The sequence below is a fragment of the Coffea eugenioides genome, chromosome 6, assembly GCF_003713205.1.
Source record: "Coffea eugenioides isolate CCC68of chromosome 6, Ceug_1.0, whole genome shotgun sequence".
In the NCBI taxonomy this organism is placed as follows: domain Eukaryota; kingdom Viridiplantae; phylum Streptophyta; class Magnoliopsida; order Gentianales; family Rubiaceae; genus Coffea; species Coffea eugenioides.
The window spans coordinates 15,016,795-15,040,986 of NC_040040.1; the positions used below are offsets into that span (position 1 = coordinate 15,016,795).

General features: G+C 34.9%; 2 protein-coding genes across 5 annotated transcripts; both read left to right on the forward strand.

Moving 5' to 3' along the window:
* Positions 1-735: 735 nt before the first annotated feature.
* On the forward strand, positions 736-2,816 carry LOC113772905 (flavonol synthase/flavanone 3-hydroxylase-like). Its single transcript, XM_027317406.1, has 3 exons — positions 736-1,167; positions 1,332-1,653; positions 2,200-2,816. The coding sequence occupies exons 1-3, from the start codon at positions 758-760 to the stop codon at positions 2,470-2,472; spliced, it is 1,005 nt and encodes a 334-aa protein (XP_027173207.1). The 5' UTR covers positions 736-757; the 3' UTR covers positions 2,473-2,816.
* A 7,239-nt stretch (positions 2,817-10,055) lies between these two features.
* Positions 10,056-22,230, forward strand: LOC113773172 (probable cyclic nucleotide-gated ion channel 5). 4 transcript variants are annotated; one of them, XM_027317745.1, is made up of 9 exons: positions 10,056-10,191; positions 11,041-11,255; positions 11,629-11,715; positions 12,234-12,819; positions 13,788-14,000; positions 14,138-14,448; positions 15,659-15,770; positions 20,303-20,539; positions 21,285-22,230. In XM_027317745.1, the coding sequence occupies exons 3-9, from the start codon at positions 11,657-11,659 to the stop codon at positions 21,990-21,992; spliced, it is 2,226 nt and encodes a 741-aa protein (XP_027173546.1). In that variant the 5' UTR covers positions 10,056-10,191; positions 11,041-11,255; positions 11,629-11,656; the 3' UTR covers positions 21,993-22,230. The 4 variants fall into 4 exon arrangements, with proteins under 4 accessions (XP_027173546.1, XP_027173547.1, XP_027173545.1 ...); XM_027317746.1 differs by having other exon boundaries at positions 10,056-10,185; XM_027317744.1 differs by lacking the exon at positions 11,041-11,255.
* The last annotated feature ends 1,962 nt before the right edge of the window (positions 22,231-24,192 follow it).

Genomic DNA, 24,192 nt, shown 5'->3' on the forward strand with positions numbered 1-24,192 from the left:
GACGAATAAAATCATGTAACTTATGTCCATACTAACATCTAAACACATTCCCAGTGTATCTTGACACCAATTCTAATCTAATTACCAAATAAAAAATATAATTCTAAAACTACTTAATTTCTAAATATTAGGTTTGTTTGGATTGTGAATTATTAGAGATATTTTTACTGTAGCACTTTTTATGATTTGATCTATGTGAGATAAAAAAGTAATTGAAAAGGTAAAAAAATGTATTGAAAATTGTAATGATGATGTAAGCAAATAAATTTGAGGAAATACAGCCCAATCCAAACAAATCCATTGCTTGATTTAAATATGTCAACATTTGGAAAGCAGAGCGAAAGCAATAGTGGGAAAAACTTGTCTAGAATGACTTAATTTTGCTTTGCATCAACGGTTTTAGATAACACCTTAAGCTTTGTTTGGAAAAGAATTCTTTATCAAAAATTCTCTATATTTTTTCGTAAACACATTTTTCAACATATATATCAAATTGCTACAGTATATTTTCTAAAAAAACTCCAAAAAAATTAAAATCCAAACACAAATTTTTTCTATTACACCTCCAATCCAAAGTCTCAACCCAAATTTTCACGAAGCCACATGCTATCGATGATGATGTGTAAATATTATGCAATTATATATTGTACAATCTTGTCGGTGGCGTCCTGTCTATCTGGCCTTCCACTGGGTCAATAAAAGTACTCATAATGTATCCTCCGCTTTCTATATAAATCCTAAGGTGGTCAGGTCCTTGATGCATCAAAAAACAAGGGGCATCCAAATCCAACCTGCACCTTTCGAAATGGCTAGTAAGGTGATTTCTCTTCAAACCATTGACATGAGTCCTTATTTAAGAGAGGGCGACGAGAAGGGGAGGAAGAAGGTCGTGGAGGAAATATGGAAAGCAAGTACAGAATGTGGTTTTTTCCAAGCTGTAAACCATGGGATTCCAGTAGAGCTGTTGAAGAAAACTCGGAGGATCTACAGGGAATTTTTTGACCGCCCAGATGAAGAGAAACTCAAGTGCGTTCCACAGGTTTATGAAAGGCCATCTCCTGGTTATTTCAAAAGCCAACAATTCGGCACCAAGGAGGGGCATGAGGACTTTTTGACTGTTGCTCCGGGCCGCTTGAACGTCTACCCCAAAGATTTTCCTGAATTCAAGTATGCTTCTCAGTACTCAAACTTGTTGCCTGCATATATATATATATAGATCACAAGTTTTTCAAGAACAATGGAAAGTTTCTTTCTTAACTAGACCGCGTTTGTGCTGTGCTTTATGATGGTAACTGCGTTGTTAATATGTTTTTATTCTCGTCATTTCTTAGGCAAGTATTGGAGGAGATTTTTCCCTACCTCGTGAAATTAGCCTCCGCAATAGAGGAAATTATCAATTCGGCTTCGGGCCTCCCTCCTAATTTCCTCAAGGAGTACAACGATGATAGGAATAGGGACTTTTTACTAGGCTTGCATTACCCTGCAGCCGAAAACTTGGCAAATATTGGGAGATACCCGCACGAAGATGTCAATCTTATAACCTTTGTATATCAGGATCATGTCGGGGGGCTGCAAGTTCTGAACAATGGTCAATGGATACCCGTGATACCTGATGACGAAAAATTAGTCGTGAACATAGGTGATATTCTTCAGGTAAGTCATCAATTCTTGCACTTGGATGGATAACTTGTATGAATTTCTTGTGGATTACAACAATTATTATCTAGTACTACAAGTTTGCTGTTATGATTTAATGTTGTACTTCTCACAAAATTTAGTGCACCTTATATAGATTGCTGTATTTCTTGTGATTATAGATTGTTGCAGATTACAAAATTTAGTGCACCTTATATAGATTGTTGTAGCACAGTGGGTAGGTCTGCTTGGACTGACCGTCAGTCTTTACAGTAGTAGTTTGGGTGATTCCAGGATACCCTCTAGAACACCGGAAAAAAAATATATATATATATATATATAAATTGTTGTAGATTACAAAAATTTAGTGCATCTTATATAGATTGTTGTATTTCTTGTGAGATGTGATGTACCGACAAATGGGCATCATATTCCAAGTCATTTATGACTGCACACAGAGCCATAGAATGGAACACAAAATCGCATTCATATACTATATTTTATCCCACACTCCCAAGTTTTGTTTGTCAGTTCTCTGATTGATTGTCTGGTGGACTTGTGAAGGTACTGAGCAATAATAAACTCAAAAGTGCAACTCATCGGGTGTTCAGAACAGAAGGCACAGAACGCGACTCGTTTGCATTTTTCTACAGCCTGAAGCCGGACAAATGGGTGGAACCACTGCCACAATTCACTACAGAGATTGGAGAGCCACCCAAATACAGAGGGTTTCTCTATGATGATTACATGCAACTCCGACAAAGGGATTACACCGATAATCAACCTGACAAATATGAAGACATTGCCCGCATTACCTATTATGCAATCAACGCCTAGGTTGGTCCACATAGCCGGTTGGTCCAGTCCAGTCTTTTATATTTTCCTTTTTGTCAAAACTCTCATGTATCACCCAACCCATCTCCTCTTCTGTTCTTGCATCACCCAATTTATCCCTTTCTTGGTGCTTGTGAAATCAAATAATGGGTGATGAAATAAAACAATGGGTGATCTATCAGGCGTCGTGGATTGAGTACTTGTATTAACTAATGTTTTATAGCAGAGGAGGAGGGATGGAATTGAGTGCTAATTGTTACACTTAGCATTTAATTGCAGACACCCTCTATTCTAAGCTTGAGCAAAAGGTCAAAATAGTCAGTCTCTAAACTATTTATCAGAAGCTATAATAGTCCCCAAAAATGAATTGAATTGGGGCTAATTTTAGTCACTTAAATATATATATATATATATATATATGTATATGTATATGTATATGGCCAAAACTCCAGTGACACATTTTTTGATGTTTTCCCCCACAATCACCGCACCATCACGGACTTTTAGGTAAAACATCACTTTCACCCGTTACAGACATTGGACGTATCATAGGACCACAAAAGCAACATGACGTGGACCACAATACTAGTAATTCATATTTAATTCAACTCTGACCCACGTCAACCAAAGCCCACTGCTGAATATGGCCCCAAACGTCATATCACAAAATTGTTTACACTCAGACAAAATAACAATCACAAACATTATTGATGTTTTTGTTTTTTTCTTTTCTTTTTCCAATGCGTACTTATTTTTCATCTCCTTCGATCAAGCTGTTGATGAATGAGCGCATTATGTGCCACGCATCAAACCAATTTGGCTTATAGAGAGCTATTTTGGCATATTTAAAAAATTGTTTGAACAGTAATTTTTTTTATTACGTTTTTCGTAAACACATTTATCATTCATTTTTTTTATTTCATATATATCAAATCGCTATAGTAATTTTTTAACAAAAAATTTAGAAAAATACAATCCAAACAAGGCCTTAGTTACATCAGTTACAGTTGAACAACAATGCACAAGTAATAAATTTTTTAAAAAAAGAGTGGAAGACGAGAACTTTAATCTAATATATATTGCATCTAAATTTCAAATTGTTATGGTATGGTACCAATATGAAGTGCTATTATTGTAAAAACATTTTCTTTAATTTTGTTTTTCTTGTATTTCCTTCTAATATCAAAATGGAACTTTCCAGTGATGAAAGGTACACATGTCTCAAATTTGATATCAATTTAATGCGGATTGATGATGTAACTACCATCATTTTGGACAGGCTGAGAGCTGACAGATGTGAAACATGTCTCTTGCAATAATTGATTGCTGATTGAACGATTTTTCCCCCTTTTTTTTTTTTTTTTTGTAGAAATTGAAACCGTTCGTAACTTCATTTTTGTTACTAGCTGGGCTCGACAATAGTCCCTGATAGCACAAATAAAAAAACTCATCTAAAGCGTTCAGTGACTTTCTTTTTTGTTGTCTTTTTTTCAAGGGAAACTAAAAAACCTAACAAGGGAAATAGAGGAAAGGAGAGGGTCTAAAAGTGAAACCTAAGGCCTCATAGTTATCCTATTTTTTAAGAAAAAAAAATTTTAATAGAGAGGGGAAAAGTGGAGCTGAACTCAAGATTTTTGACTCCTGAAATCTCAATTTTAGTCACTAGATGACATTTGACCTATATCTCTACTTACTAGGTTAACTCTTAGAAGCAATCGTTAGACTTTAAAAGATGCTATTTTCTCGCAAAATTGTTCAAAGCGAAAGTGAATGTAAAAAAAAATAAAAAAAAATTGCACCTCTACTTGCAACTCTTGTAATATTTTGTCTGCTATCCTATTTCTTGAGTTGGAAACGAATTTCAACAAGTAAAGGATGACATAAAGATGCACCTGTAATAACTTTTTTTTGTTTGTATAAAATAAGCCAATAGCTTTCACGAGGACAACGAAGCACATATTAGTTGGTAATTAGATGTTTCATCTGTAATTGACAGTCAGGAACGAGAACCATTTGTATCCGTTAAACCACTGATCCCCCGTCTGCTGTTGCAATATTATGCAACTCCACTTTCCATCCTGCTTGAGAATGACAAGATAACAATTATTATCATATATTTATAGCCAATTTATTGTGATTTGTCTTTAGCCAACATCCCGGTTCTAACTACTCAGAAGTTAGAACTTAGAACCCAATCAATATAAGGGAATTTCAATTAGGATGCCCCGTAACCAAAAAATAAATAAATAAATCTTACGTACACTGATAGTGTATATATTATCATCGTTAGATCTATAATATATGTGTAAAAGTTAAATTTTAAATTTAAAATATGTATATTTATTATTTATTTAACGCTGACAGTGTATACATAGGTTTGTTTGGATATGTAAGTGTTATTTATAAGTCAAATTATATAAGTGTTATTTATTTAACGCATATATTATTGTATGAAACGTCCATTGATAGGCAGGGTTTATAATAACATATTAGAAGAAGTCTTGACCTTCCTCCTATCCTGCATGGTGATTGCCGGTTGAGTCACTGCAGTGGTTGACTTTTCTTCTATCTTCATGTATAAAAGTCGTTGTAACTAGGACCTTCTTCATTGACCACAACACTCTAAGATTTAAGTAGTGTGTGGGAAAGTGAAGGAAAGTTGGTTGCTTTTTGTTTCCTTTCATGTATGTTTGGTTACCAAGAATGTCGAAACATTTTCTTGCACTTTCTTGCAGCTTGAATCCTGCAAAATTTACAGGATGAATTTTGAAGGAAAATAGGTTAAGTTAGATACAAAATTTCAACAACTGCTACTAACTATCTCTAACATCCCATTTTTTCCTCAAAATTTTTCTTGCTAACCAAACATATAATCTGAAAAATAATTTTCATTTTTCTTCATCTCACCTTCTTACCCTTTACTTTCCCACACAAAATAGGCAAGAGTTACCCAATAAATGCCTATGCTGAACTCCATCAGGATCGTGCTCAACCTTGATGGCTTGTAAGATGGGAAGGTCTGTTTAGCCGATGAATCTTGGGCCTTAGTCTGCAATTCTAGCTTGCTGGGCTGGATAATGCTGATGAACGTTGTTCTTGCACTCGTTGCAATCGTGGGAAAAAAAATTAAAAAAAAAAAAATTAAGGAGAACGGGCTAAAGTTCTCTAAATTCGAGTTACTTTTAATGCGAGAAATATGCCAGACTTTTGTTAAAGGAGCTTCGCAAAATGATTTTGTAAATGAAATTTTTTTTTTTTTTTGGAAGGAGTAAATGCGATTCACTTGAGTGAAGATGTCTCGGTTATTAATCAGATCCAAATTCTCCATTACATTGATATATTTTCTGTATATATTTCTCGTAGCATAGCAATGAATTAAAATGCGACATGTTGAATTATCGGTGTACTCCAGTGCTGAACTTTAGGTAGTGGGGTTTTTTAAAATTGTTTTTGATAAACAAAAATAATTATTTCATGGATTTGAAAAGTTGTCACCAAATGATGGCAACTGCAAATTTCAGAGATTCTTTATTTATATTTGTCTACAATTTGGATTGTATTGGGTTCACTGAGACCCACTAAATTTGGATTCTATTGGGTTCATTCATTATTGAGCCCCACAATTTGTCTTATAAACAATGCCTTTTGAATGCGTTCCTTAAGGAAAAATGTCTAGAGAAATAAATACATAAAAAAAAGCGTAATCACACATCGCATCTTTTGAGGAAACAATGCATTCACTATGGTACCATTTTGAATATCCAAATCAACACTTAAATTTAATGGATTCAAATCTTAATATGTTCAAATGCGTTTAATAACCAAAATTTGAATATCTGAATTAATTAAGTGGTACTGAATTTTCTAAACAAAACTTGATCCAAAAAATAAGTGATAAACAATTTACTTATCATTGAATGTGATATATGCCTAAATAAATTAGATTTAATACTTAATAATTTAATGGATTTAGATTTCGGTTTTCATTATTTGAGCAGAGATTTAAAAAACAACATCTTTTGAAAGTGATTTTAGAAAATTCCACTTCTTCAGAATTTAATCTGAACAATAGAGGATCATGCCAGCCGAGCAAATAAAGTCAATAATTTTAAATTCATGGCATAGAATTCTTTTGGCATTTTCTATTTGGTGCCCAAAAAAACAAACACACTAAAAAGAAAAGTAAATCTATTCGGTGCATTCATGATAAATTTCTTAGAAAAGTAAATTGCATGACACCTGGAATGGAAAGAACAGGAAAGATATTCCTTCAAGCCTGGAAAAAAAAGGGATTAATCGCACTTTATTCCCTTTAAGTATGAGTTATTTTCAATTTACCCTCCAACGTTTATTTTTCCATAGTTTACCCCCTCCGTCAGTCCAGCTCAGCAATTGCACTGTTAAATACTTCAAGATGCCAAAATTGCCATTGGAAGGGAGCTGTTTGTTTTGGCTGACTAAAATGTCCCTCAGTGAGTTATAAAAAGGGGTATCTGATGCTTTTTAGCCTATTTTTTTTTCTCTTTCATGCTTCCATCCAGTTGTAAACCTATTTTTTCTCTTTTATTTCAACAGATCCAGTAACTCCTAAAATTTTTCTTTGTCAACCAAAATATCATAAAAATGTCACAAAGTGCTTCAAATAATATTGAAAGATCGCCCCAAAAAATGTATGGATGTGGTAAAGAGGCACCATTGTGCACCTCTTGGACACTTGAAAATTCGGGAAAAAGATTTTATTGCTGCTCAAATTACAATATAAGAATTTTTCATTAATAATCCGTTATTATTATCTTTAATTTTGTTATATATATGAATAAGTCAAAAAGAGTTTTAGACAGTTATATTTTCTTTTTATTCATAACCGACATGCATATGGGCACTTTTCATGGGTAGATAGATGAGAGAGAAAAGATGGAGAAAAAAGTGGCTGATAGAGGGAGGGAAAAGATGACGGACAATGACAAATGGTTCCCTACCTTTTGTCATCTGAATTTCTTTTTTTTTTTTGTCCCATGTGCTAGATGGAGGGAAATTTCCCTCCTCCATTATTCCAGTGTAATTTTGGAAACTTTTCTTTATCCCATTCATAAACTTAGAGGTATGGGTATTTTGGGTTTATTCATTATTTTCTTAAAGATATTACTGTCTTTTCATTATTCTGTTTATCTCCATTAGGGTTGACCGTTAGTCTTTGGGGTAAACTGTGAAAAAATAAACGTTGGGGGTTAAATTGAGAAATGGCCCATACGTAAAGGGGATAAAGTGCAATTAACCCAAAAAAAACACATTTGAAAAAGATTATTGTCTACCTAACATTTGGAATGGAAAGAAATTACAAATTTTTGTTCATTTTTAAAATATAAAATTTATTCTAACATTTTTTTTTGCTAAAAATGCTTTTGAGACCAAAACTTTTACTCCTAAAACTAAAGATTATTGTCTACTATTGTCTTTCCAATTTCGATCTCCATTATAAATAAATATTAGTAAATAAATGTTAATGAACAAGTCAACAACCAATCCAATTGCACAACCGTGCAGCCGACTCCCGTGATCTAAATACCGCCGTGAGTCAGCCAGCCAGTAGCCACCCTTCACCACAAAGAACTGTGATATTCCCGCCTCCCCTTGCTCTCCCCTCCCTCCCTCCCCCATTGGTTTTGCCTTTTTCATTGTTATGCCTAAATTATGTTCACTTTTACACGATTTTAATCTAAGATAAAATTTATATACTATATACTAATAGTATATATATATATATATAAGCGGAGACTCGATGCATGACAAGTGATAACTAATCACAATTTAAATTTTAATATTTGATTTCACATACATGACATGCATCTAATTTTATCTGTGTATATATTGTCGGTGTATATAAAATATATCCTTTAATTCAATTCTTCAAAATTCCAAATCTAAGAGCAAAATGTTTTGTCAACAATCCAGATTCTTTTGTTAGTTGGACTGGATGGTTGACATTGCATCTATAGTGACAAAAAAAGACAGCTGTAGATTTAAAAAATTCAAAGGAGGATACAGATATACTTCAGCTTCACAAGCACATATGAATTCTTTTGACAGAGAATTCAGACTTGCCACTTGCCAGTGCTTGACAATCTAAAGAAAAAGAAAAGGCCAAGGCCTGCCCCTTACTAATAATGTCGACATGGTTATTATACTTTTTATTTTCTTTCAGTCTACTAATATAAGAATGTAGACTGCTTCAATATCTGAACATATACTTTACATTTCGGAATTGAGAAAAACAGTGAATACAACTACGTGGGTCCATCGCTTATATTCCCTTGTGATTTTGGTATAATGTAAGATGACCTTTCTAAAGGTTTCGAAATAGTAACATTAACCCCTATGATTTTATGTTAAGTAGAATATGAACGGAATATATAATTGGTTACGATGCTTATACGAAACGCGCTCTAAAAGCATCTGCGATAAAATCTTAATCTACATGTAATCCCCTTATGGTTTATATAAATATCAATTTTACCTCTCAGTGATTTTTATATTTATCTACGTAATCTTCTTATATTTGTATACAATATAGTTAAGCTATCAATTAATTTAATATCCAACCAAGGCCACTATTGGTATTTCAATTCATGACATTATATAGGCTATTTTTTAAAATTAATTTTTCACTTAACATAAAATCACATTTTAAACCATTTGAAGAATCATATGATCATAGACGAAACACGAAGAGGGTTATATGTAATTTAATCCAACTACAATATATATAGTGCATTTGCAACTTTTCTTTAAGCAAAGTTGGAAAACGAGAGCATACAAGGTGTATTTTTTAAGAGTAAATCTTATATACATTGACAGTGTATATACTGTCATCGTTGGATTCATGACATGTGTGTAAAAGTTTAATTCAAATTCAAATTTTACTTAGTTCTTTAATAGTGAGATCTGTTTGAGTATTTCAAGAAATTTTTTAAAAATTCATTTTAGTGTATTTCTCAATTATCTTTTCATTTCACATATATTACATTATTATAATTTTTTTTTTACATAAAACTTCAAAGAACCCCAACTAAACCAGATCTTCAATATTCTTATTCAGAATCATGCACATTTTTAACAATGTAAAAAATTATTATTACTATAAAAAATTTCTTTTTGTTCCTAACCATTTTTCTTGATTAACCACATAAGAAAAAATAATTAATTCGTGTCGTCTATTTTGTCACACAGGGTTTTAGCATAAGAATTCCATTTTGTAATTTTTTTTAAAAGAAAAAAAAAAGACAAAAATCTAACAAGTGAAGGAACCCCAAAAAAAAAAAAAAATCTCGATTGGTTGGCTTTTCCGGACTGTACCGTACCAGTTATTTTACTAGTAGTTATTTAGTACGGTTACTATGAAAACTGCTGCCGTTTATCGGTCCTTCAAAACAAAAAGTAAAAAAACAGAACAAACCAAAATCCAGAAAAAAAAAAGAGGTAAAAGAAGTCATCGTCCGTCTTGACCAACATTTTCACTGACAGTGACAGATACTTCACCATTTTCTTCAGCATTTTCCAGTTTGGTTCCTACGAAAGAGCACTAGGCCAAAAAGCGCCAGATATTTACCAATAAATTCCATCTATACGGAATATTTCTTTTTCACTTCATCACCCTCCTTGCAATTTCCGAGTCTCCCTGCCCACTTGATCTTTTACTTCAAGTTATCTGAAGATTTGGTAACTGTAAGTCTCTTCGTCTGATCTAGTTTTGTTTCCTAAATCTAAATATGATACGCGGTTTGTCTTCTTCCTCGTAGATTTTTGTGTATCTATTGTTTTGTTTATCTGGGATTATGATGATATAGATGGATTAAAAAAATAAACTCTGGTCAATAAAAGATAGCCGGCTTTTGCTTGTGAATATGGAGTTTAGTTTTGCTGGTGCTTCCCCTTCTGTGGAAGTCTTGATTGTCAGTGATCAATTCAAAATATAATTTTCATGCTGGAGTTCATAAAGTTCATGTCTTTTTGAGTGGACTTGTAATTACTGGCAAAATTTTCTTTTAATTTAAAGGGTTTATCTGATAATTAGCTACTGATGAAATTCTTGGGTAGAAGCAAAAGGACAGTAGAAAAAGTTGAAATAAGGGAGATTTAAAGACCCCAGCTCAAGTTTGGTTTTAGAAACTCTTCCTATATTCTTTGTACATTTTGATGATTTTTCATCTTGTCAGTTGGGTTGATTTAGGCATTGTTGAATATGGGAAGAGTTCAATTGGGTTGTGAAAGTTTGGCAGGATTGCATAAAATGTAAATGGTGCAGAACTAAGCTAGCAATATTTTTGTCACCTCCAACTACTGTTTGGAGACGTTTGGTATGCTGCTTCCTTATCTCGGGGAGCGGCTGCTTTAAAGCATAATTCATTAAAATGAAACTGCACTTTTCTAGTGGTGAATCTGTTAACCTTTTTTCTTCATTTTTCTGGATGGGAACCTCTTTTTGTTTATTGAATTTTGTGAATCATGGTGACCGTATTCTGTGTTGAGGTGCTCTGAAAATCTGGCAAGTGTAAGATACTGTAACTTATGCAGGAAAATAGCTCTGGGAAGGAGAATTATTATACCATGATTGTTGGTTGGGATGATGTTGTAAATTGACTTGCACTACATTAGAGTCAATCTCGTCCTCTAGTAAAGAAGGGGAAATGGATTTCCAGCACATTTTGCTGCAAAAGCCGTTCTCTCTCTATGCTAATGGGAAGTAGTAACCCTATTGATTCCAACAGCACGTATGCCATGGAACTTAGGTACACCTGGTTTGTTTAAATATATGATTATTTACCCAAAAAAAATGCTTGCATCATAAGAACATTTTTCAATCATCTTTTTATCTTCCCAACTACCTTTTATCTCACATATATCACATCAAAGCAAGTGCTTCAATGTTATTCCAAAAAAAATTTTCCATATAATCTCCTATCCGAACATACTCCTTGTTATTATTGTCGGCCCTGGTAGCTTATCATTTCTATGTTAGATAAATATGGTTCCTAGTCTGGCCTTATACATATGGTTTAATGTGTTCTTGCCTTTTTGGAGTGAATGATGAAAGTATTAGTGTTCATTCTGATTTGTCTTCAGTGGAATAGGCCCTCACAGTGTATGTTGTCTTCCTTGCAGTGCACATTAATGCATTTGGTACTCTAAGATGTTTGACCACGCTGCAAAGTCACAGTACATCGGTGGACAGCGAGAGAAGTTTGTGAGGTAGCTGTTGGTTTGTAGTTTTGTGCACATATGATTAAGATTTATTATGGCCTGACCAACAGATCCTGATTCCTTGCGGTGCTACTACTGTTTGGGCTATGTGGTTGGAATCTGCTTCATTCATTGTCATTTAGCAGTAAAAGATTTTAAAAGTATGGGTTATTAAGCTGAACGTTTGCTTAGCTTAATGGCTAGACTTTGAAATAACTCTATTATGAACCTATATGTTTACCTTAGCATATTCTCTTCTCCATCTGCTTCAACTCGAAGAAATTCTTTTGACTTGTAACAGATATGTCCTAATTAAATTTTTTTGATTTGCCTAGTTTGCCTTGGAGAGGTCCTTCTTTGATTTTCAGAATCTGGTCTTTATTTGCAATGTGATGGGTACCATTAAGGAAATTCTTCTTCCCATCTTTCTTTTATAGCTTGTAGCATTGGAGATTGAGTTATTCAATGATTGTTCTCTTTCTTTACTCTGATCTAAAACTGAATTGTTTTTTTTTTTGGGTGTTTAGATTGGATGACTTGGACTCAACACTGTCATCGCCATCTGCTTCAGTGGCTACAAATAAATGTGGCTTTGGCATTGAAGGCATAGGGCGAGTTGGTTCTTCAACTACGACTACATCCAAATCGTTTAAGAGAGGAATGAAAAAAGGATCTGAAGGGCTTAAATCAATTGGTAGATCCTTTGGATTTGGTGTTTCGCGGGCTGTGTTTCCAGAAGATCTAAAAGTTTCAGAGAAGAAAATATTTGATCCTCAAGCCAAGTTCCTTCTTCGGTGGAATAGATTTTTTGTCATATCATGTATTCTAGCGGTGTCTGTGGATCCAATTTTTTTCTACCTTCCAGTTTTTGATAATAAAGCAAACTGCCTGGGCATCCATCGATCATTAGCTATCATAGCTACTACGTTGCGTACGGTCATTGATGCTTTCTATCTAATTCATATGGCTCTTCAGTTTCGAACAGCATTTATCGCACCATCATCTCGAGTTTTTGGGCGAGGAGAACTTGTAATAGATCCAGCTCAAATTGCCAAGCGATATGTGTGGTCCTACTTTATAATTGATTTTCTTTCAGTGCTTCCGCTACCTCAGGTTTGGAGAAATTTTTAGTTTGGACAACGTTGTTTTGAGTGCTAGCTTTATCCTCTTTTTCGATTTTTGGGAATGAGAATCTTATAATCTTCAAATGTTGTGCACTAACTGGTAAAAGTTTATCAAATTCACACAATATAAAATTTTCTTGTTGCTTTTCTCCATTCAAATTTTTTCTCTCATAAGATTCTCCTTCGTTTAGTTGTTAGATTTCTTTGTGAAAGCAAAGAAAGAGCTTATTCCTGTTTGTGAACAATTCTCTTTTCAGGAGTCAAGAATTGACTGCTTTTATAGTTAAGGATATGTGTATCCATTGTGTTATACAATTGCTAATTATTTTTAGCACCATCTCACATTTCTCTACCTTTCCAGTTTTTGCTTTAAAAATATCAGTTCTTCATTGCTCCCTTGCTCTCTCTCTTTGTGGGTTAGCACACTGAAAATCAGCACCCGAGTGACACTACATTCCTTCTTTCAGCTGGTAAATCTGCTCGAAACACTAAAAAAGTAATTCTATTTAAAAATTATTCTTGAGTTCTGCTAAGTGCATACATGTTTTGGTAATAAGCATTCATATGTATGCAAACTTGGTTTTCACTATCTTCTTGTTCTTTGTGGTTGGTATCTTTCTTTGGTTGATGCTACACATTTTCCTTATTTTATTCTATTTCTATTTATGTTGGACTGCATGTATACTCTTTCAGGCTGCTTTCTTTGGGGTATTGCTTCCAGATTGTGGTTATGTGAATGTTTTGAGAACTAAACTTTTAACCCGAATAATAGTTTTAGATTGGTCTAAACAATTTTTGTGCACCAAAGTGTGCTTTTTTAATATGGAATATGAATCTCTTTCAGCTATGTCATTAGACTTCTTGTTGTGAGCTGATTGAAATTGAGTAGTAGTAAATGTCAGAAAATGGAAAACTTTTTCACTTCCTCTTTAACATTACTGTTTTGCATCTTTGCAGATTGTTGTGTGGAGATTTCTCCAGAAATCCGAAGGTTCAGATGTCTACACTACAAAACAAGCATTGCTTGTTATTATTATTCTTCAGTATATTCCGAGGTTTATCCGGGTTTTACCCCTCACTTCAGAGCTGAAACGTACAGCTGGTGTCTTTGCTCAAACTGCCTGGGCTGGTGCTGTATATTATTTGTTGTTATACATGCTAGCCAGTCACGTATGTCTTTGCAGTGTGATATATTTTCAGTCTCATAATTTTTCACGTTTCAAATACTGAAATTGTAATAATTAGCCATATTGGCCCTTAGAAAAATAACAGTATCCTTTTTTTTTTCCACTGGATTGGCTTTGCAGATAGTTGGGGCACTCTGGTACTTGTTATCTGTAGAACGCAATGACTACTGCTGGCAGAAAGCATGCAAAACTACTAGACTTGGAAAATGCGAAACTAATTTCTTGTACTGCGGCAATCAGAATATGAAAGATTTTAATTCTTGGAGCGGTATCAGCGAATCAGTGCTAAATGCATCTTGTGGAGTGGGTGTTGAAAATCCACCATTTGATTTTGGAATTTTTGAGCAGGCGTTGTCATCGGGCATTGTCTATTCAAAGAAATTCATATCTAAATACTGTTACTGCCTTTGGTGGGGGCTACAGAATTTGAGGTGAATGAGCAATCATGCTTCAATTGAATCAATATTATATGAGTTTCTCTTTTTTTTTTCTATGCATGCTCTTCATTAACAGTACATGAAGATTTGTGCCTGGTCTTTCCTTCACTGTACTTGCTGATTATAGACCTTTTTTTTTTCAGCTAAAAGCTGTTTTGAGATGTTCCTTCTTCTTTCCACTTATACTTTTAAGCTACTTATGAACCCAAGACATGCATTAGATATTAAATTACTCACTTTTCCATAATAAATTCTACAATAGCAAAACCAAATGGGAGCAGGCCCTAATATATTTCAGTTGTTTTCTGCTAAAATTACTATTTCTCTGTGTTGGAGAATGCTAAAATTTGAAGTTTCTGCATCTGGGTTCTGAAACAAGGCTGTTTATGAATTCAATTAGAGAGTAATATAAAACTCTCCTGTAGATTTTAAACCTTTTTATTGTCTAAGTAATTGGCTCCTTAAATCTGACTTTTTGGAGTAGCTGATGTAATCCTTAATCTGGTAATACAGTTTCAAAAACAATCTGCTTCATTATCTGTGGTGATAGTGCCCTATAATGCCTATTCTTCCTGTCAAAGCTTTGGTTGGCTGGAGTCAAATAGGGTAATAGAATTTTTATTTTTGCATTCTTGGGCATTTTCGATTTCCCTTATTTTACATGCTTTGATTTCCCTTCTTGTTAGTGTCTTTGGGTCTTGGAGCACAATGTGGGGATGCTTTCTAGTCTGAGGTTAAATTGCTAGAGATTTGTTCTATACTGGGTCCTAGGTCTAGTTATGTGTAGCTTAAACACTCTGAAGTTGTCTATTTGAAGCATACTTCTTTCAGAAGATCCACATTTAGATGGATTTGGTGGAGAATGACTAAAGGAGTGGAATATGCTTTTGTCTTTTCTGTATCAGTAAGAAACCGCTTAAGAGATATATGTTGAAGTTGAGTTCCTGGACTGCCAACCTTTTAGTTTTTCATGATCACTGGTGAATAAGCTTAAGAAGTTTAAAAATAACAGAGAGGGAGAGAGGTAGAGGTAGAGAGAGAGATGCTTTAACTTGTTGATCTCAAAATTTGTGCATAGATCATTAAGAATGTCTTAGACTCTTCTACAATCCTGCTTTTTGTTATTTTTGTGTATCTACCTTGTTTTTATCGCAATTAATGAGCAGTTTGAAACATTTTTCTGAGCCAATTTCACACCATGCAGCACACTTGGCCAGGGGCTTCAAACAAGTACATATCCTGGAGAGTCTCTGTTCTCTATTGCACTTGCAATATTTGGCCTTATTCTCTTTGCACTCTTAATTGGCAACATGCAGGTAAACTACAAACATTGACCAGAGGATGTACATATACGTTTGCTGCCTTCTTTACTTGATGTTTGCTACATGTTATTGTACTTCATTTTTGTGATTAATATGGGTTTGGGTTCATATTTTTTAGCTTTTTGGATGTGGAGAATAAGTTGACTTGGATCTTGCAGTATTTAAATGCAGCATCAAGTTTTATGCACAAATTCTCCTATGAACTTTGGTCTGATATTTCTTGTGCTTGTTGCAAGCATCCCCTGCATTATTAAAAAAAAAGTTGCATCCTCTGCTTGATCATGTTTTAGGAAAACACATATTGATGTGGATAGTGTTGCCACTACCAAATCCCTAGATAGTGTCAACTTCTTAGGTAAATTTCCAAATTACTATGTTCCAAAATTTGATATCCTATTATTCCTGTATTTAATAACAAATTATTTCCATAAAAGCCCTTAGTGGTATAAAAACCATTGTACCAGAATGGCAGAAGTATTTGTAAAAGGGTTTTTTGGAGCCTTTTTATGGTCAAGAGAAACTTAGCATATAAATCTCTAGGAATAGGGAAGTACTAATCTAATATGTGGTGTATTAGTGCTTCTTTGTTGATACTGATTTTTGTGATAATATAGTTAGGAAATAACTTTCAACACTTTGATTATGGAACTAAAATTTCCATAAATTACTCTGATCTCACTATAAGTATTTATGGTAACAGATGACTTGCATGCTATTGCTACTGTTCATCATTTCAGCATTTAGTGTTATTGTTTTTCCCAGCCATATTTTGCACTTGTAGATCTTTAATCCTTCTGTGTATCAGTGACAGAGGCATATGGTTCGTTCCTGATTTAAGGGAGTGTTTTATTAGTAAAATTGATCTAAATTTTCAGCGAGTACATCCTTTCTTGTATGAACCTATTTAATGAATTTCAAACGGTAGCGTATGAGTTGTACCAGGATTTTAGGAGTCCTTACCAATTATCTTTGAATAATTTGGTACAAGATGAATATGTCATGTTTGTTACCATCCACATGGAAGCTTACTCATATTTGTCGAAACTGAGGTTAGAAAAGGTCTCCACTAACTATTTTTATAGGTCACTTCTTCGAAGTTGTTAAGCTGAAAGTACTTCACATTGTTTAGTGCATTATCATTTTTTTCCCCACTCCCTTTTTTCGCAACTGAAGCCAGATTGTTATCTACCTACTTGATGGCGTGTTTTGGGTAAATTCATTCATCAATATGCCTTTGCTTGGGTATATAATGCTGAGTAACGTCTTGCTGACAATTTTATATGAGATCTATTTGGTTTTGACATGTTGTATGGGGACATAGCGAGTTTAGATCTGAAGTTTTGACATCCAGGTGCTTTCTTTGTATTTTGTTGTGTTTGGTGTGGGTTTAAAATGCTAAATGCCTGGTTAATATTCTCATTAAGATTTTGTTGTCAATCCTGGCAAAGAATGGGGATGTTAAGGTCAGAAGGTAACTCTTGTAACATCTGAAGAGCATTGAGTAGAAAAGATGAGTTGTTAGGATGTCTTGTATCAGATTGAACTAGCTTTGTGATGAACTGAAGCTACAAAAGTTAATACTTTTTTAAGTTAAATTGATGGTAGGATGTTGTCGTGATGCTATCTTTGGTAGGTTTGTCTTCCTCAGTTGCTTGTACAGATCTTACTACAAGAAGGTTTAACATAGGCAAAGAAGAACGAAGAGAAACTTTCAATGAGTTTTTATCAAGACAGACTTAACATCACATCAATTAACTCTTATGTCACTTTTCAACATGAAACATGAAACGATCATACAGGAGAGAAGAAGACTTGGGAGAATTTGAGAAGTAAAGCGGAGCTAATTATTTAAAGACGTTTTGGTACTCTTTTCGCCACTACCTTTTGTTGACTTGTAAATGCAGTACTTAAGTAACTTGACCTAGAGATGACCTGTGAAAAATTTCACTAACCACTATGGTCCTGAGATCTCTAACACCTAATGATGTCATGAATATCAGTATATGGCCAACAAGGTACTTATCTGAAAGTCATGAAGGACATGATATTTTTAAACAAAAACTACTTTTATGAGAGGTGATGTTAGACTTCCTAAGTGGTTGAGACTTCTCAAATAATGAAATAGCAACTGCATCATATCCTGATGGCTAACTTAATTTTTAGAGTTGATTACATTTACCTCCCATGTGGTTTGACCAAACTACCAAGCCAACCCTGTGGTTTCGCTAAATTACAGTCACCCCCTTATGAGGTTCAAAGCCAACTAATGCAAGTAGGGAAATGACAGAACTGCCCTTTGCAAAAATTACATTTGCCTCCCTCAAAGTGTGTCCAAATTACAAAAAAGGACACCTATAGTTTGACCTGAGTGCAATTTGACTTTTGAATAGCTAACTATATAAGAAAATCTCTTATTGTGATCCAAGAAAAAATCAAACCCAAATTAAAGTAAAACAATATTACATTACTGAAAATGAAAATAAAAAGTTGAGAAAACTTGTGCCTACGACTTATTTCAGCCACTACAAAACTCTCCAACACTTTTCTTGCACAACAATTATCCAATTTATTTAAACATACAATTTGGTGTATAATAATAAATTTTAACTACAGTATATGGTTTTTTATCCATAAAATGAATTTTATTTTTATCCTTAATTCTATATAAGTGTTTTATTTTGGACTTTTACTGCTGATTTTTAAATTTATGTCTTTGTATAGAAACCCTAAAATTAAATGCATATAGGCACATTTACAATAAATATTTTATTTTTCTTTTTTTGGAAAACAGAGTTTAATTATTTGCATATTGACATGGATAAGGTTTTCAATATAAAAAATGTAATAGTGGTGGCTAAAGAAATTATATCAGTGATCAAATTAGTATTCACTGTGTTGCCATGTGACTAGAATTTTGGTTATGCTAACTGTAACTTGGAGCAAAAGATGATCGAAAAAATTAAATATTTGTAATTATTGGGAATATTAAGGTTTTCATCAAAACTTTTGTTGCACTTGATGTTGACAAGTGAAAACGTATATTGAGTAAATGATTGACTATGTAAAGCATTGGACTAATACGGACGAAGTATGGGGTTTATTTTTTTCATTTGGACAAACCTCAAGGAAAGTAAATGTAATTTGGATAAATCTGAGGGGAGGTAATTGTAATCAACACAATTTGCAGAAGGGTATGTTGGGGCTTTTAGACATATATTTTGCTGATGCAAGCAGGATTTTTAATGTTAGTTAACATGAGGGGGGCATTTGATAAATGTTTTGGCATTCAAGGGGTTTGACTGTAACTTGGTTAAATCATGGGGTTAGTTTAGTAATTTGGTCAAATCACAGGGGTGGTAAATGTAATTAACTCTTAATTTTTATGGTGAATTTGGTCAGTTTTGTGGAATGCAAACACTTTAGAAATTAGGTCTTTGTAGCAACGGATGAGTTTTAAGAGTTAGCTGTTTACATGGTAATTATTTTGTTTTGGGTTTACAACATTCACCTATTTATATTGCTTGATAATGATACTGCAAATATACCGTCAGAATTTGTGAGAGATTAGTAGACTCACAATTTTTGTAGAAGGCGAGTATTCCCCACTTCATGGCACCATGTATGACAATATGTAGCATGGATTTCCAGCTTAGCACCATAAACAATACGGCAGCTGGGTCTATTTGTCACAATACTCTTGAATATCTGTCTCTCTTGGAATCTCTCTATGCTATACACCTAACAACACCTCCATTTTCTCATGCTGCCAAGCCCAGAGCAATGGTCTTCCATGCTGAATGGTTCTCATTGCTGGCTCTGGCAATGAGGATGACCTAGTGAATGGCATTCTTGGTAATTAATAACATACATTGCTGTAACACTGGGATTGATTTGATGCATCATGATTGATAAACATCCACTCCTTGAATGAGAGAGATTCTAAGGAGCTTCATAGTTTTAGAATAAAAAAAGATTCAAGAACTTGCAGTTAGAAGACAACAGCTGCTCAGAATTTTGAAAGCGGCTAGAGATTCAGCAAAAGAGCCTATGAAATTCTTTCAGAATAAAAAAGATCCAAGAACTTGCAGTTTTCTCAGTGAAGAGACACCAATTACATAATTGACTTAAGGGTGGCACTGTAGGGTTTCAGATATTAATATCAGCAACTTGTCTCTTACCTCAGTTTATCTCTTCACATTTTTTTTATGAATTTTTTTCCTTAATTTCGTTGTTTTCTTGTTAATACTAGTTTCTTGGTCATTTTATTAAGATTACTCACAATTTACCTTCTAGGCTTAACCTGCCCCTCTTCGCTCAGCCCCCCTCCAAAAGGGCCTAAAGTTTGTTGAAAAAGTGTCACATCTTTTAAGAATATAAGATATGTGTTGGGCAAATATTAGGCATACTGATGGATGAACTCTATATGCTTCTATCTTGTAATCAGAGAGATAATTCATTGAGAAGCAAGTGCAAACTACAGATTGGCTATCTGTCAGTCCTAATAATATTGCTTCATGCTATCACAGACCTATCTCCAGTCTCTTACCATCCGACTTGAAGAGATGAGAGTTAAAAGGCGTGACTCAGAGCAATGGATGCATCATCGCTTACTTCCACAAGATCTGCGCGAAAGAGTTAGACGATACGATCAATACAAATGGTTAGAAACACGTGGGGTGGATGAAGAGAGTTTGGTACAGAGTCTGCCAAAAGATCTCAGAAGAGACATAAAGCGCCATCTTTGTCTGGCTTTGGTGAAGAGGGTAAGTTGCTATGTTTGCTCGAATGTTTTGATTGCTAGGCTACCAATTAATTTGTTTTCCCTGTGGCAGGTTTTCCAAGCTTTGTTACTCACAGATCCTTAGCATGTTTCAGAAATATTTTCCCTTGTTTCTGTAGATTAAGATTTACTTCAAAGATTACATGAGGTTTCTTTAATTCAGACAACACTGTAGTAGATACTAGTAAGAGAAATAAATGGGCTACTCATTTGGGAAGGAAGAATCAGATGAGATTTTTTGATATGTGTTTATGCAACCTTTTTACCCCAGAGGGAAAGAGGAATAATCTTTTATAAATGATTTTTGTAAAGTCCTATTCGATGCATGTCAAAGTCAGTGTATTTAAGTAGACACACACACACACACACATACAGCGACGCAGCCAGACACACTCAGACATGTATTAGCCACATGTTTGATGCTTTTGCCATCTTGCTAGGTACATTTTGCATGATATCACCTGAGAAAATTGTAGTGATTTAGTGTTTTTCTTAGTTATCTTCAGATTTAATGTCATTAAAACATTTCTTCAAAGTAGCATATTGGTGGGGGAGTTGGCGAGGAGGTTGTAAAAGATTATTTTGTGATCATAGCGAACACATCTTCCTAGCTGCTGCTTTCAGCCTTAATTTAATCTTCTGGATCTTATAAAATATTTGGTTTTGCTTTCTCCAAAATGGATGCTGAGGTTGCTGTTTGCTCAAACGTTTTGTTAACTGTTCCCCAGGTTCCTCTCTTTGAGAATATGGATGAGAGATTGCTTGATGCTATTTGTGAGAGGCTGAAGCCCTGCTTGTACACTGAGAATACTTATATTGTTCGAGAGGGAGATCCAGTCGATGAAATGCTTTTTATCATACGTGGTCGCCTTGAGAGCGTGACAACTGATGGTGGAAGAAGTGGATTTTTCAACCGTAGTTTGTTAAAAGAAGGGGACTTTTGTGGAGAGGAGCTTCTGACATGGGCACTGGACCCAAAATCTGGTTCCAACCTGCCATCTTCCACCCGGACAGTGAAGGCCTTGATGGAAGTGGAGGCTTTTGCTCTGACGGCTGATGAGTTGAAATTTGTAGCTGGTCAATTTAGGAGGCTTCACTCTAGACAAGTTCAACACACATTTCGATTTTACTCACAGCAATGGAGGACTTGGGCTGCGTGTTTTATTCAAGCAGCTTGGCGCCGCTACTGCAAAAGGAAGCTTATGGAACTTAGAAGAAAGGAAGAAGAAGAAGAAGAAGCAGCAGCGGCAGCAGCAGCTGGGGGCAGCAATAACGCCGGCGGAGGTTCATATAGCCTCGGCGCAACCTTTTTGGCATCTAGATTCGCAGCTAATGCACTTCGTGGTGTCCATCGGAACAGGAACCTGAGGAGTGCAAGGGAGTTGATGAAATTACAGAAGCCACCAGAACCTGATTTCACTGCTGATGCAGATTAAGTTGTTAGTCTGACTGACTCAATTGGTTATTACCTCAGGTCCTAAGTACTGACCTTGCAAGCTCGTAAGGGCTAAACATTGTATAATATGCAAATATCACAGGAGTGTTACCGTTATTGGAACTCCCAACTTATTTTGTATTTAGATATGCTTGAAGTGACACTATTTTCATCTTACCTGTCTTCTTCTAGAGCTTTGAGAAAGGAGAAGTAATGTGCATTTTGGGCTTCTTTCTTTTCTTTTCTGACATTTTTATAGCTTTATTAGTGAAAATGGTGTGAGCAAGACATGCCTTCCTTTTAAAGTAAAAAAGTTAAAAAAAAGTGTGCTTTACCCTTGGTTCCCGGCTAAAAGCAGCACGGTCTTTTTCATTGGTATCTCTACATTAAGCAGTAAGCACTACTTGATTTTGAGCCAATTGAAAGGTTCTACTTGACAATCAAGTCCATAGGTTACCTGGGAATCTGCAAAATCCAGTGGACCATTGTTAAACGCTGGCTGCGTTTGGATAGAAAATTACTTGGTTATTAAAGACATTGAGAGTACAATTGACATCCTGCCAATGTTATGAAGTTTTTTAAGTGGGTCTTCTGTCCAGAGGTTTTTAAGTGTATAGGCCGTGCACCCACCACACCCCACATGTAATGTAGCCTCAAATAATCAAATAATCCTTGGGGTCACATACAGCTAATCTTTTTTTTTTCCGGGGAACGGAAGTAAACACACATAATTAGAACAAACACAGGAGTTAACGGATAAACCAGCCCGAAAGCAATTTAAGAGGAATCCACAAAGAAACCACGTTCGGCCAATTGGTGACAGAACGAGGCCCTTATGGACCTTAAATTCAGAGTAAAGACCCCACGATCTTCCGATATGGGATGGTGACCCAACCCCACGCGCGCACACCCTCACCATATAATGGTTTGACATACAGCTGATCCATCTGCCAAAATAAATGCAATCTGTGCCTTAATGTCCTGGTCAAAACATACAAATAAATGCGCAATCTTTAAACTCAGTAGATGGTTCCAAGAGGTAAATCTTCAACCAGGGAATTAAACTCTTGGGATGGGACCTTGGAAGTTCAGTAGATGGTTCCAAGAGGCAATCTTCAATCGGGTGATTTAATTCTGTATGTTACTCTTGAGACCTTGACGTTTGGACAGAGTGCAGAATCAATAAATTTTTTCTCAAATTGCTTTCTCTATTCCCTCCCATGTTCAAGCTTAATTCAGATGGTTCTGTTAAGTACGTATATTCGTGTTAAATATGGGTTATCCAAGAAATCATAGGTTGCACTGAGAGACAGACGGACAGAATTGTGTCCTATTTCATTTGTCTTGTAGAAACCAATACAACTGTTGTTCCCTCTGATCCAGCAAAATCAATCAAAACTCCCTGGATATGCACCAAAACTTTACACACACACACACACACACATATATATATAGGTATCCGATGACTACTTTGGAATGGTTACCTTAAGTAAGAGGAGGCAAACAGGCGTGCATATGAATGAAACAATGGGCGAATCATGCCTTCACTATTTCTGCTGCGTTTTGCAGGAAGAACATGAAACATGAAGAGTCTCCAGTCTTCACCCACAAATACGTCGAGACTCGAGAGGGAGAGGCGGATGCTTGCTACACTATTTTTATTGTTCTTCTTCATTTGAACCGATATATAAAACTGTTTCTTGCACCCAAATCAAATCTCCATGAACCATTTTAAAGTCCATGAGTTATACAAACTACTAGACATCTGGACAATCAGCTGCTTCATCTAGAACACCGACAATCAGCTGTTTCATCTAGAACACCGCAGGTAGATAGTAGATGAAGAACACCAACGATCAGTTGTTTCATCTAGAACAGCGCAGGTAGATGGTAGATGATATTGTGACTAGTTCCAGTCTCAAGCGCAAGAACTTGTGTAAGAATGAGGGATATGTTAGATTTCAAATACTATTTGTTGATGGATACTCCAAATCTGCTACTTATTAGCATTCTGGAAGGAAAAGAATTCCAAAAAAAGTTAAACCAAAAAATTCAGGAATTATATATTACATCGGGAAATGTATACAATATTTAGTTGCAATTAGAAATCAACAAAGTAATCCATGTTTAGAAATAAGCTGGAGAAAGGAAACCATATCACTAAAAAGGGACTGCCAACTTAATAGAAGAAATATTTTGGA

What these genes read in the sequence shown, in the direction of transcription:
- LOC113772905 (XM_027317406.1), top strand. Translation starts at nt 758, where the DNA reads ATGCATCAAAAAACAAGGGGCATCCAAATCCAACCTGCACCTTTCGAA. An exon ending in AAAGATTTTCCTGAATTCAA is followed by an intron (nt 1,168 to 1,331) that starts GTATGCTTCTCA and finishes GTCATTTCTTAG; the next exon opens with GCAAGTATTGGAGGAGATTT. An exon ending in ACATAGGTGATATTCTTCAG is followed by an intron (nt 1,654 to 2,199) that starts GTAAGTCATCAA and finishes GGACTTGTGAAG; the next exon opens with GTACTGAGCAATAATAAACT.
- LOC113773172 (XM_027317745.1), top strand. Translation starts at nt 11,657, where the DNA reads ATGTTTGACCACGCTGCAAAGTCACAGTACATCGGTGGACAGCGAGAG. An exon ending in TATACATGCTAGCCAGTCAC is followed by an intron (nt 14,001 to 14,137) that starts GTATGTCTTTGC and finishes TTGGCTTTGCAG; the next exon opens with ATAGTTGGGGCACTCTGGTA. An exon ending in TCTTAATTGGCAACATGCAG is followed by an intron (nt 15,771 to 20,302) that starts GTAAACTACAAA and finishes ATGCTATCACAG; the next exon opens with ACCTATCTCCAGTCTCTTAC.